Raw genomic sequence first — 14,178 nt, 5'->3', positions numbered from 1 at the left:
AACCTAAGGAGGTTTTATGTGCTGAAGGATATGCTTCGATGCCCGAATGCTGCTTGCTTTGTGCTTTGTGGAACTCTCGACGATGGGAGGTAGCTACTAAGTGAGTGTGACGATATTCAGGAGGTAGATGGCTGGCATCATTAGGAGTTTTTTAGCAGTTGATGGCGGAGAAGTGTGAGAACCTAGGAAGAGCCTAGGGAGTAGCCTTAGTCAGCTGAGTATGCTGGCAGAGTAGAGCATTTCGCTGAGGAGCGAGCATGCGTGATGGGATTGGTGAACGAGAAGGTTGAGCTGCTACTTAGGGGCTCTGGGATGGTCCGTGTGGAAAGTATGGGTAGATATGGCAGGTAGTATGGGCCTGTACTACCGAAAACAGAGGACCCATACTCGATACAGGGAGTATTATGAAGGTTCTAAGTAGCAAATGGAGGAGTGATGTCATGTTTCGAATACCATACATCTTAGCAGATTGAGGAGTGATGTTATGGTTCGAGTACCATACATCGTAGCAGATGGAGGAGTGATGTCATGGTTCGAGTACCATACATCTTAGCAGATTGAGGAGTGATGTTATGGTTCGGGTACCATACATCGTAGCAGATGGAGGTGTGATGTCATGGTTCGAGTACCATACATTGTAGCAGATGGAGGAGTGATGTCATGGTTCGAGTACCATACATCTTAGCAGATTGAGGAGTGATGTTATGGTTCGGGTACCATACATCGTAGCAGATGGAGGTGTGATGTCATGGTTCGAGTACCATACATCGTAGCAGATGGAGGAGTGATGTCATGGTTCGAGTACCATACATCTTAGCAGATTGAGGAGTGATGTTATGGTTTGGGTACCATACATCGTAGCAAATGGAGGTGTGATGTCATGGTTCGAGTACCATACATCGTAGCAGATGGAGGAGTGATGTCATGGTTCGAGTACCATGCATCGTAGCAGATGGATGAGTGATGTCATGGTTCGAGTACCATACATCGTAGCAGATGGAGGAGTGATGTCATGGTTCGAGTACCATGCATCGTAGCAGATTGAGGAGTGATGTTATGGTTTGAGTACCATACATCGTAGCAGATGGAGGAGTGATGTCATGGTTCGAGTACCATACTTCTTAGCAGATTGAGGAGTGATGTTATGGTTCGAGTACCATACATCATAACAGATGGAGGAGTGATGTCATGGTTCGAGTACCATACATCTTAACAGATTAAGGAGTGATGTTATGGTTCGAGTACCATACATCGTAGCAGATGGAGGAGTGACATCATGGTTCGAGTACCATGATTCGTAGCGGGTTGAGAAGAGATAACATGGTTCGGTGTCACACCCCCAAACCAGACGGCGGAAACGACTGGGGGTGGCGGACATTATTTGTAGTATCTCAACACATGTATCATAGTAATCAAAGCACAAACAACCATTGTATTTAAAAGTATAATATTTACATGTGTTAAATCATTGTATATTGAAACCAAAATAGTTATACAAAAGAAGAAAATAAGACTCCTAATGGCTCCATCTTCTCAAAAAGCTCGGGGAGTACTTGTTATTATTTCCCTGATAATATAAGTAATTTGAAAAGAGAGTATCAACAATAAGTTGAGTGAGTACATAAGTATTTATGTTTGAATGGATGTCTTTGTATTTCGGATATGAAAACACTTCTAGAAAATCCCATATTTTCTGTGGTATGTGAAAAGTAGTTTTATTCCCATAAAACCGTCTTATTTGTAAACCATTGTATTTGTAAAACTTGTATTTGAGAGTATGTCTGGCTTCACCAGCTGTTATTGAAAACTATAGTATACCATTGTACTTTGCATTTTGTAAACTGGTACTTTGAAGATATACTTACGTTTAGTTGTTTATACACTAACATGTTGTTAATATCTTTTTAATGAGTTATTATAACGATACTAAGACATGAACGCCTGAAACAAACGCCCGATGAGCGCTTAAACTGTTGATAACAATTGCCACTCATTGGCGTGTATGCCTGACTGTAGCTAGCAGCCTGAGTGCGGGGTTGTCAATCCCGATATAGATCTACACACAACTTGTTTCGATATCCAGACTGGAGATTCTGGTTATAATGTCAGCGCTTTACCTTGGTTGTCTAAAATAAATTAAACAACATGAATTGAATGTCTCATAAAAAGCATATAAACGTTACATGTATATTAGTTATGAAAACCCAATCATTCTGAAATAAATGATTGACAGTATGTTCTTGACTTAGTATCCCGAACATGTATTTGATAAGTGTAAACCCTTGATTTGTTTTGAATTAAAACCCTTGTTGCATGTAAAACAGTGTATTCATATGAATTATAGCTCTATGTATCATAAATTATACCTATTATAATTTATACGTACTTTAGGAACTGGTAAATAACTATTTTTGCATGTAATCCTTTGCTCAACATATTACAAAGGTTAATTAAACTGATGAAATAACTTTTATATTTATATACATATACAATTTTATATATAGGTAAAATTTAAACGACCTTCGGACAAATAACCGGTACTATAAGTCCACATCCAAACAAGGAAAAGGACCTAGAATGAATTATTAGTCCTAAGCCTTTTAAATCTTATTTATATTAAATTATATATACAAATATGTATATTTGGGAAAAATATAAGTTTGTAAGAGAGTTCAATATTTGAAGTATTTTTGATGCTTTAAAATCATTTTATCGTGATTTGAAATCATTTATTTATAACACAAAGTTGTTGTGTTATACTTATATTTCCCCCCTTAAAACAATAGAAATTATGAAAATACGGGGGTATGAACTCATTTGATAGGTGGTAATTCGGACAGAGTTTCGTTTCACGAAAAGGAGTTTGTTTGTCGAGAAACCGGCTCAAATCGGGCAGAGTTTTGACAAGAGAGAGGATGAATTCTCGAGAATTTCGGGGCTTCACGGCTTACTTCGGGATCGAGTCTTGATATCGGGGCTTTAGGGGTTGTATATGAGCTTAAGGGAGTGGAAAATGTGAAAGAGTGTGAAATTTAGGGTGAAAAAGTGAAATAATTCGAAAACCCTCGCATACTATATATAGTCCGAAGGTTCGGACCCGAGGCTGCGCGAGGGTGACACGCGTCTGACAGTGGCGAGGCGAAGGAAGTTCTTCGGACCGGAGGCTCGCTGCTGGATGGCTCGGATTGGTCTAACCCTCGGTCCAATGGAAAGACGACACGTGCGAAGGGGGCTGGTCCGAGGCATGCAAGGGGTGTGCGAGGAGCATGCGAGGGTGAGGTCCGGTGTGTCTCATGCGAGGCTGTCCGGTTCTTACTGGACCTCGGACTTGGTCGAATCAGGAGGTGACACGCGAGACATCGATCCACTCAGCAGCCGACACGTGGAGGCCTCGCATGTGAGGGTGACGTGGCAGTCACTGTTTATGCAAATATTCCAGTTTTTGGTATTTTTCTTTATTTTTTGCCAAAACTTGTAAAATTCATAACTTTTGCATACAAACTCCGTTTTTGACGTTCTTTATATGCACGCGTAGGTAAAATTATACTTTACGACTTTCGTTTAGACTTCGTCGGCTAATTTTGACTTTATTTTTAATATTATTATTTTAAATAGACCGGGACGTGAATCCGTTATAAATTCATAACTTCTTCATATGACGTTCGTTTTTGTCTGTCTTTTTACCGTTGTACTACTAATGACGAGACCTTCAATTCTCGTTTAGGTTGTGTCGGCTAAAAACCACTCGATCTTTATTTCGAGTTTTTAGCTGTACACTGCTATACTGAAACTTAGAAAAATCATAACTTCCTCATACGAAGTCAGATTTTGGCGTTCTTTTTATGAAAGTTCTCGGTTTAACATAAACTATAACTTTTATTTAGATTGTTAAGGCTAGAAAGCCTTTTATCAAAAATTCAGTTTTTACACTGAACAGTGTTTTGTCGCGGATTTTCGATTGGTCATAACTTCTTCGTTATAACTCGGATTTTAGTGTTCTTTATATTTTTGGAAACCTTGTTACAATCTCTATCACTTGGTTCAACACAATTGAGATTATTTAATAATTTATTTTTGAGGGTCAATTATGTAAATATACATAGTATGCCAAAATTTCTCTTTATTTAATTAAAAAGAAGTACAATTTGACCTACACTATTACATAAGTTTGAAATAACGGTTTGTTACATTTGGGTACCATGATTCATAGCTGATTGAGAGGTGGCCACATGGTTCGAGTACCATGACCCATGGCAGTTAGTGTTATTGATTCTACCAGTTATTCTGTGGTGATTGGTTAGACCGAGATCAGATGTTAAAAAATATGGGGCCAGAGGGCCACGATGAATAAGTTTTAGTGGATCATCCATTAAAAGGGAAATTGAGTTAGCTCCGAGGAATTGTTGGTGAGATGCCAATTGGAGTCACAAGACTCAGGAATGAGTAGGGAAGGCGGTTATGGAGGATTTCTGTTCCTGAGTGGGAAATCAGCCGATGGCGGAGATGTCATTTTTTGTGACCTGAGTGGTGTTATTTCTGTTCCTATGGGAAACAGGAGAGGTATTAAGATTTTCGGTCTCCCAGGGATGGGGGTGAGCCTTGCGGGGTGGCTTTGGTTACAATCTTTCATCAGAGTATTTGGGCAGTATGTCTGCTGAGATGTAATGTTAGAGATTGAGCAGGTTGTCAGCAGAGACTGAGATGGTTAAGGACAAGGATACACCCTATCTGAGCATAGTAGGGAATGTATTAGCTGCAGCGGCAGACGATCAAGAAGAGGATATTGGGGCGGTGGCTCTTATTGTCTATGATGAGTGACGAGTGTGGTAACGAGGAATCCACTCTTATTACAACCCACGTTATGGAACGTTGGTTGAAGAGTCGAGGATGAGGAATGTGTAGTTCGTTATTTTCAGACTGAGAGTCAGGGTTACGTATGGACAGTTGAGATGTACGGTAGTGGGATGGTACGAGATTCTGAATGACTAGAGGTAGTCATGATGAGAAGTTTTTGAGGATTTCATCGGAGATCATCGAGCATTGCATATCACCTTCCAAGAGTAAGTGTGATGTTATTGGTAACAACAGTCTGTGGGTTAGATTGTTGGCGAAACAATTGGGGGTGGATCAAACCCTAAGTGGGGGAGAACCGAGTACTTTTGAGGAGATCAGAGAATTGCTCAAGAGCGATTAGAGAACTGGATAGAGAGGCTTGCGGTGCGAATTCTTGAGACCAGAGTTATTGGTGGTCAAGGAGAGGTGCAGAGCGAGATAGCGCATGTGGTACGTGTTTGAGAAAGGATGAGTGTCTCCACGGCAAGTGGCCGTTGGTTGGAGACCTTGTGGTGGTTAGGAATCCTTCAAGGTTAAAATGGTGAAATCGAGGTGGTTGGCTTTCGAGGTTAGTTCGGCGGTTAAGAATTTCTGGTTCAGAGTATGGGATATTATATGCAGTATGGGAAGGAAAGAAGTGGTTTGGGAGACCAACCTCATGGTCGGTCAGTGTATTCTTGCATGTGTCTTTAGTAATAAAGGAGGGAGTTTCGGATGGTTGTCATCATGTTCCGAGTCATTGTCGATTCTTCAGTGTTTCGATTGAGAGTTGGGATACTCCGAATTTGCGCGTTGTGTGAAATGAAGGATAGTTATGATATCCTGAGGGAATGCATGGAAGTATCCGTGTATGATGTCGTAAGTATGGGATTAGTGGTTGAAGCAGGACATTGTGATGTTTTGCGATGGTGTTCCGGGGTATCCGAGTATGATGTCCTGAATTCCGAATTACTTTAGAGTTGTGAGTTTGAGGCGGCAAGTGTTGAATTAAGTACCTACGGTTCCAGTGGGAGCCCTTCGGATATTGACATCAAGAGGGATTATTCAAGAATATGGATTTCAGCAGGGAAGGATGTTTTGTAATGGCGGTTGCCGTTAGAATCTGTGATGCTACGGGGAGCCGTAGTACTCACTAGTTAGAGAGAGAGGGTGTTGTGATGCTACGGGGAGTCGTAGTACTCACTAGTCAGAGAGAGGGTGTTGTGATGCTATAGGGAGCCGTAGTACTCACTAGTCAGAGAGAAGGTGTTGTAATGCTACGGGGAGCCGTAGTACTTACTAGGCAGAGAAAGGGTGTTGTGATGCTACGGGGGGCCGTAGTAATCACTAGTCAGAGAGAGGGCGTGGTGATGCTACGGGGAGACGTAGTACTCGCTAGTTAGCACTAGGTTCTTATGATGAAGTACTCTTTGATGCAGAAGAGTTTTAGGCTTGGGTAGCCCTAATCTATGAGTTTTGGGAGACTGGTGGTCGGATCAGGGGCATGACAGGGGTCTCCTTAACGATCAAGAGTCGTTATATCCTTGTTAAGGTATGGTTATCGCAATCAGAAGGAATTTGGGAAGTGATGTACGCATGGGTTGCGGGTCATGAGTCATGAGTTGAGTGGTTCGTTGGAACGAGTGGTTATGACTCTAGGTCGGACCAGACTCTCGAGTTGAGTTTGGCTCTAGTGGTGCATTGAGTAGGCGAGATGGGATTCTGGATTCTGAGGTGGGTCCCAAGATGAGGGGTATTGTTCGTCATCTGATGTCTTAGGACTGTATAGGTCAGTGCTCGGGTGCGGGAGATACCACGATATGCGCGAAGATATGTGCAATAGACATCAGAGGCCGGGGCTAAGTCGATCTTTGGTTGGATTGTAGTTTTTTTTTGAGAATTTTGTGACTTGTGTGTCATAGGGCCGAGATAGTTGATGCGAATAGGAAGTCAGTGAGACATTTTGGATCATGTTATGGATAACCATGGAGGTTCAACTATGGGGTTGAGGTCAGACCTCGTGTGGTGTTAAAAGAGATATGGAATTTGGAGCTGAGGCTTATGAATGTGATGTTTGAGGACACTTCTGAGCGAGCATGGTTATGCTTTTGTGTCTAAGGGAAAAGTGTTGGGGATTCTTTGTTCGGATGGTTTCTGTCAGCAGTCTAGTAGATGTGCCACGGCGGAGTGTGAGCCCTTTATTTCGTGGGGTGTGATTCATATGATTTAGCATGATCGGCTTGGAGGAGAGATAGCCGGTTGTTGGATGTGGTCTTATGAGAATCAGAGAGCCAATGAGGGACCTGGGTTGATATCCGAGGAGCAAATATCATGGTGATCGCTCAAGTAGGCGGTCTGGCGGCGGGTCAGGCCACTAGAGTTTCCAATTATTGGGAAGGAATATTTTAGCAGCGAAAGATTTGGTTTAAACTCTAATTTTGGAGGTTCTATGTGGTTTTGGGTGTCCATATATAAAGACATCAGTGTGGTATGAAGTTCATTTCGATAGTGCCTTTCGGGTTAATGATTTAATCTATGTGTGGTTAAGGAATGATTTCGAGGGCGAAATCTAATTCAAGTGGGGGAGAATTGTAACATCCGGATTTTCAGGGTTATTATTGTGTAGGTTAATCTTTTGATTAAATGAGAGACTCAACGAGTTGAGAATCCAACTCGCCGAGTCGAGTCGGGTTTCTCACACAGATTTAATGAGTGGACTCGAAGAGTCAGAGGAGGGACTCGCCGAGTAGGTGCTGGGCAGAGAAACCCTAATTTCTCCGGTTTAGGGCATATTTAAAGGTCCTTATGGCCTTCATTTGCAACTACTACACCCTGAGAAACCATAGAGAGCAGAGAGGAAGCTTGTAGTGCAAGAGGAGGGCTAATTCATCATCCTTTGGAGTGTCTTATCAAAGAGAAGGAAGGATTTCGAGTTGGGCTGTCTTGTAGGACTCAAATCTTCCATCATATCGTTCAGAGCTGCTGTGAGAGGTAAGGATTCATGTCCATCTTCGTTTGTTTAGTAGATTTCATGAATCTAGGGTTTCTTCATGCTTTATTTAGCTTGAATCTAGAGTATGAGAGGTCCCATGGTGAAATGATTCCTAGATCTGGACCTTAAGAGGTCCAGAGAGCCCCTTTCATTCTGCTTTATGCCTTTTCCATGGAGTTATGAGCTAGGGTTGCCATGATATAAATGATTTCACCAAAATAAGCATAGAGAGCCTTGCATGTGTACCAAGATTCGACCTTTACGTGGTTATTGGTCGTAAGGAAGCTAGCTCTATGGATTAGAGGAACATATCTGACCTCGGAAGGTCAGATGAGTGTTGTCATGGGAGCAACTCACCTAGTCCATGAGAAGACTCGACGAGTCGAGTCGGGTTGCCCCGCGATTCAAATGCAGTGGAAACACGTCGAGTGAAAGGTTCACTCGATGAGTCGAGTGAGGCCTTAGAGGAGTCGGGTGACACACATGGACTCGCCGAGTCACTCTTGTGCACTCGACGAGTCTGTTTAGAGTTGACCGTTGACTTGAGTTGACTTCTGTTGACTTTGGGGTTTTGGTCAACATAAGTAATAGAGATCATAGAGGGGTAAAATGGTATTTTATCCACTACCTGATTAGAGTGGGAAAGAGAAATTGTCGGTTTAATTAGAGATATTTGCCTTATGTGTTAGGCGGTGGCGAGTTCGTGATTCAAGTGTAAGGATAATTGCTTTCTGCTTTCGGGTGAGTCTTCTCACTATACTTTACCTTGAGTAGGTAACCAGAGTTATGTGATAGAGTATCTTGTATGCTATCTATGTGATATGTTGCACTACATTATTTCTATGTGATTTATGCCGTGTATGTTCCAGAGTTTACAGAGTTAGAACCGGAAGGTTCACAGAGTTAGGACTAGAGGGTCCACAGAGTTAGGACCAGCAGGGTCCACAGAGTTATAACCTCGAGTGGCTAGTATGTGTTATATGTGGTATTTTGGGGAAGTCGCTAAGCGTTGTGCTTACCGTGTATTGTGATATGTGTTTCAGGTATCTTAGAGGATAAAGGGAAGACACCAGCTTGATTGTACACACCAGAGAAAGAGTTATGTTTTGAGGATCCTGGATTATTAATAAGAGTTGTGTTTTGTAATTTGAATAAACGAGATTTCCATATATAATGTTATGAAAAGTATGCGATTTTAAAATGAAAAATTTGCTTGAAAAATTACGGTGTTACAGTTGAGGCCGTCCTACTTTTTACTGTAGGACAAAATACCCGGGCGGCCCGGGTGACTTGTAGGCCTTGCGAGGCGGTCCAAGCAGACTGTAGGCCCAAGGGAGCGGTCCTGTGAGACTGTGCGCTTAGTAGAGCGGTCCAGGTGCCTTGTAGGCCTTGCTAGGAGATCCAGGTAAACTGTAGGCTCATGCGTGCATGCAATGTATGTGTATTGTTGTGTTGGGTATTTCGGGGGAACTCACTAAGCTTTAGCTTGCAATTGAGGATTTAAATGCTTCAGGTACTTCAGATGATTGTGGGAATGTGAAGGTGTGATCGTACATATAATCCTGTTGATTTATGTTTGAGAGATGATATTGATACTTTGATTTTTATGGTTATGTTTTGAAACAATGATTGATTACTTTATGGGTTTTATGGAAATGTATTTTAAGAAATGAAAAAATTTTACTATGGTTTTTGGGACTTTACAATTCTCCATCACAACCACCCATCTCCACCACCAAGTAGCTAACATGAAATGAGATTTAGCCTAAGAAAAAATCGATTCAAACTCACATTCAAAACTAAAATTAACTTCAACCTCCAATAAATCTAAATTGGGATTCCAATAATAAAATTGCAACCTTGAACAAATGTGGTTACTCATGGAGCACTATTCCAGAAGAAAAAGGAAAGGGGGATGTGGAGGTAGTTTTTCACTAAGGGTGAACAAAATGTAAACTGAAAATCGTAAACCGACAAAATCGAAATCGAAAAACAGAAACAAACCCTAACCGTTGGCTTTGGGTTTGGTTTCTTTTTTTCGGTTTCGATTTTGCTCACTCTTAGTGCAAAAATCCCTAACCCCACATAGTCGACTTTGGGTTTGGATTGTTTAAAACCAAAAAAATCAGTTTGAACTCTTTAAACCGACACATAAAATTGAAACCGACCAAATATGTAAAATCAAACCATAAACTGGCCCAAAGAATTGAAACCGGTCCACATATTATATAATTTATTTAATACGTTTACTATATTATTAATAGTTATTATATTATTTAGTTAGAACTAAAAACATAAGTTAGTGCTTAAGCTACTACATTCAATATTTTATTATTATTTATATTATTATTATTATTATTAATATTATTATTATTACATACTAATTTAGATGTCCTTAGTGAACAGGACTTTCATGTGATTGGTTGATTTTTTTTTGTTTTTATTATTTTTTGTGTTGTTTTTGTTTACACGTGTGAGGTGTGCCCTTGCCATCTATGTGTTCCTTTTGCATTATATGCTTATGACACTGTAGACACGCGTTTGATTTTTCGGTTTTCTTACAGACCTTGCCACTGCCTCAAATCCTTTCATCTTCTTCCATCTCACCTTTTTTTTTATTTCGCTTTCTCTCTGCTCTGGTCACGATAAACGAAGCCCCTCAGCAGTGGTGGTCCGAGATGGAGATTGAGGGCAACAAAAGGTGTCCATTACAATAATTCCTTTTCTGTTATCTAGCACATTATCCCTCTTGTCACCCCTTGCTTTACTTATTCAGGCATAAATTGACGGAGTCGGATACGACGCATGTGGAATGTCCGCCGGTCAACTGAGGACGGATCCGGCCACCATCAACAAAAGGGGAAGATGGTTACAAGCCGACTTCTGATATCAGCTGTGATTCCGATTTCACCTTGCCGGTGGAGACGAAGCTAACGATCGCCCCACCCCCATGCCTGCTTACCTTCAACATCGAGCAAATTTGTGCTTCCTTCTTCGACTTCTGAATGACACACATAGGCAAGGTTAACCTTTTTGTCCAGATATTTTCTTATATTAGGCCGGATGGAGTGGTGAGCGGGATAGCCGCGGGAAACGATCCCGCATGAAGAAACACCACATCAAGGGTGTGGGAAAGGAAACGCGGGAAAAACATGGCGGGAAGGAGTCCCGTACTCTCTCTCTTCACATGATTGACTGTTTATTTATTTTTTCTTTTTTTGATTCCAAACGGCTATATATATATATATATATATATATATATATATATATATATATATATATATATATATATATATATATATTTCCCTTTTCTTAACCTATAAAGACTATAACATTCTATCTTTTTTTTAACCCATAACCTATATTTCTCTCCAAAAAATATTATTCAAAATGTCATCATCTTCATCATTCGATTCGACGGCTGTAGAGGAGGCTAAGTTTAACGGTTCCGTCATGGCGAAAACGATTACATACTATCAAAACCGACTAGGCCAAACATCACGTGCACGATCTGACCCAAGAAAGCTGCCGTTGCGTTGAAATCACGAAGCCGGACACGATCGCCTTATAGAAGATTATTTTGCAGATGACGACATCTACGCTGTAAAGTTTCGACGTCGGTTCCGGATGAGGAAGGAACTATTCTTACGTATTGTTGGCGATTTGAAAGGTCTCTTTTCATATTTCCAATGGAAAAGGGATGCAAGGCGGAAAAAAGGTTTCTCTCCCATTCGAAAATGCATGGATGTAATTCGTCAGCTAGCATACGGCATGGGCGCAGAAAAATGGGACGAGTATTTTAGGATGTCAGATCGTACCGTGCGAGAGTGTGTGTACAAGTTCTGCAGAGCGATCTGTTTGGTTTATGGGCAACGATATTGTGCAAACCAACTATCAATGATATCCACCAATTGTACAAGGTGCATGAAGGCAAGCATGGATTCCCTGGAATGCTAGGTAGTATCGATTGCATGCATTGGAGTTGGTCATTATGCCCCAACACATGGCGTGGTTAGTACATGAGAGGCGACCACAAAGAGCCGACGATCATTCTAGAGGCTATCACATCACATGATCTTTGGATATGACATGCATTCTTTGGTCCAGCTGGTGCAAAACAATGAAATCAATGTGTTATACCAGTCGCCGGTATTCAACGATATCTACCTTGGAAAGTTGCATGATGTACCTTTTCAAGCAAATGGGGTAGCATATAAGCATGGATACTATCTTACTGGCGATATATATCCTCCCTTGTCTGTTTTTGTGAAATCGTTTACATGTCATAATGACCCGAAAAGAAAAAAGTTTAAAGAGGCGCAAGAGTCAGCTAGGAAGGATGTGGAGCGAACATTTGGTGTACTTAAGAGACGTTGGCAAGTACTAACAGTCGGGGCAAGGTCATATGAGATGAAAAGGTTACAACATGTAATGTATGCATGTATCATATTTCATAATATGATTCTTGAAGACGAAGGAAGAGCGATATGCCGATACAACAAAAATTAAGTTTTGCCAAATGTCGAAGGAGGAGCCATTGGTACACAAGAGTATAGGGTGAATAGAAGAGAAGTACACAATCGCGACATTCATCACGCCCTTCGTGCTGATTTGGTGGAACACATTTATAGGGATCATATCCAGCCCCCGTTAGAGTTTCCTCACGATGATTTATTTGACGATTTAGATGAGGATTCTGATATGTTCGTCGAGAGTGAAGATTCTGATGACGAGAGTGACGCCGGGGAGAATGATGAAGACGATCAAGACGATGACGAGGACGATGAGGGCAATGACGAACACGATGATTCCGAGTGATGTATTTTGGTTTATATAAAATTAGGATATTAATTATTTTTCTACTTATTTAAATATTAGGTTTAATGTAATTTTTATTTTAATTAATGAAATGCTTTTTATTTTTAATAAAATTTTATGTTTACTATTAATTTAAAAATTATAAATCATAAAAAAATTAATTTTATTTAATAAAAAAAAGTGACGGAAGGGCTTCCCACCCATTCCTTGGGTTTTAGGTGAGGAAAAAAAAGTGAGGGAAATGAGGGTATGGCCCACAAAGAGTGAGGGAAGCTTCCCTCCCATACCCTGTGGTCTTATGTAAATTTTGTGGTTGTTCTTTCGTAGATCATTTATTTAAGGTTTCGATAGTTAGGTAATTTCAACATCTTAATCAATAGATTTGCTTATTTTCTTTCCACAAAGGTATATGCCAATTTGACTTTATCAAATCTTGTGTTTTTCCAAAATTTGATTGATCAACTGGATCTTCTGTTTTGTTCTGATTCACGTACCTATGGTTTCTTTATTCACTTTTACTTGCATAGGTTTGAACTTTTATTTTGTTTTTTTCTTTCATCATTGAATCATTTACAATTACCCATTTATCATACCAACCTAGAAAACATGTTTGCTACAGAGGTAGTAGTATCGATTCCTTATATCTATTGACATAACATTCATTTTATTGAAGTGATGGTATTGATCAGAACAACAAGCATCAATTCAACAAGTGAAACATTTCTATAGTGAAACATGTAGGCTAATATTTGGATTTCAATTTTTTGCTGGTGATATTTTCGAAACAAACAGAAGACGGAGCCTTAAACAAAGAGCTCTATGCTCTATTTAATGTATCCCCGAAAGCTTCAGATGAAGAAATCCGTAAAGCTTATCATCAATTTGCGCAAGTCTATCACACTGACAAAATCCAAGCTACAGGGTAACTTTCTCGCACAAAAAGTTTAATCGTATGAAGTTACTGAATTATGATTTTATACGTTTAATAATGCATCTTGCAATTTTATTGGGATTGGTTTGTTTCGTTTATGCAATTAATTATCGGCAAAAAAAACTTATTTCCAATTCATTTGTTTCTTATATCATCATTATGTTACTTCTAATTATGCTATTATACTAACATCTTTTAAATTCAAAGCAATTTTCACTTTCAGTGGTATTATTGGAAATGAAAAGTTAGGATGTTGTTTTTAATTTTTAATTTTTAATTTAAAATAAACAAATAAATGAAAGTAGGTTGCTATTTCTTAATTCAGACAGGTGTCACGTCATGCCACTACAACAATGGGGCTTGCCATGTCATTAAGAGATGGTTCAATAAATCTTTCAAATTCTTGGAATCGTCAACTCTCCACAACATCAAACGCAAGTGTAAGAAATAAAGAATAAGAAACTCTTTTTTTTTATCTAAAAAATAATCATTATTTTTTTGTTATATTTTTATTTTTGGAGTATCTTCCAGATAAAGCTAAGTTTAGGTTCAGACTCTTCAGTTGCTGTTGGATGGAGAAAGAACGACCAAAAAATGGCTGCAGCAGGAGAGATTAGGGTAATTT

General features: G+C 39.9%; 1 protein-coding gene across 1 annotated transcript; it reads left to right on the top strand.

The window, feature by feature from the left end:
• The first annotated feature begins 11,893 nt into the window (after nucleotides 1-11,893).
• LOC111885333 (uncharacterized) lies at nucleotides 11,894-12,622 on the top strand. Its single transcript, XM_023881583.1, has 3 exons — nucleotides 11,894-12,184; nucleotides 12,276-12,344; nucleotides 12,449-12,622. Exons 1-3 carry the CDS (start codon nucleotides 11,894-11,896, stop codon nucleotides 12,620-12,622), a joined length of 534 nt encoding a protein of 177 aa, XP_023737351.1.
• Nucleotides 12,623-14,178: the final 1,556 nt, after the last annotated feature.

The sequence above is a fragment of the Lactuca sativa genome, chromosome 5, assembly GCF_002870075.4.
Source record: "Lactuca sativa cultivar Salinas chromosome 5, Lsat_Salinas_v11, whole genome shotgun sequence".
NCBI lineage: Eukaryota > Viridiplantae > Streptophyta > Magnoliopsida > Asterales > Asteraceae > Lactuca > Lactuca sativa.
This window is presented reverse-complemented; position numbering and strand designations above follow the sequence as displayed.

Coding starts and splice junctions, on each gene's coding strand:
- LOC111885333 (XM_023881583.1), top strand. CDS start 11,894: ATGCATTCTTTGGTCCAGCTGGTGCAAAACAATGAAATCAATGTGTTA. Junction 12,185..12,275: donor TACTTAAGAGACGTTGGCAA/GTACTAACAGTC, acceptor TGATTCTTGAAG/ACGAAGGAAGAGCGATATGC. Junction 12,345..12,448: donor TGTCGAAGGAGGAGCCATTG/GTACACAAGAGT, acceptor GATCATATCCAG/CCCCCGTTAGAGTTTCCTCA.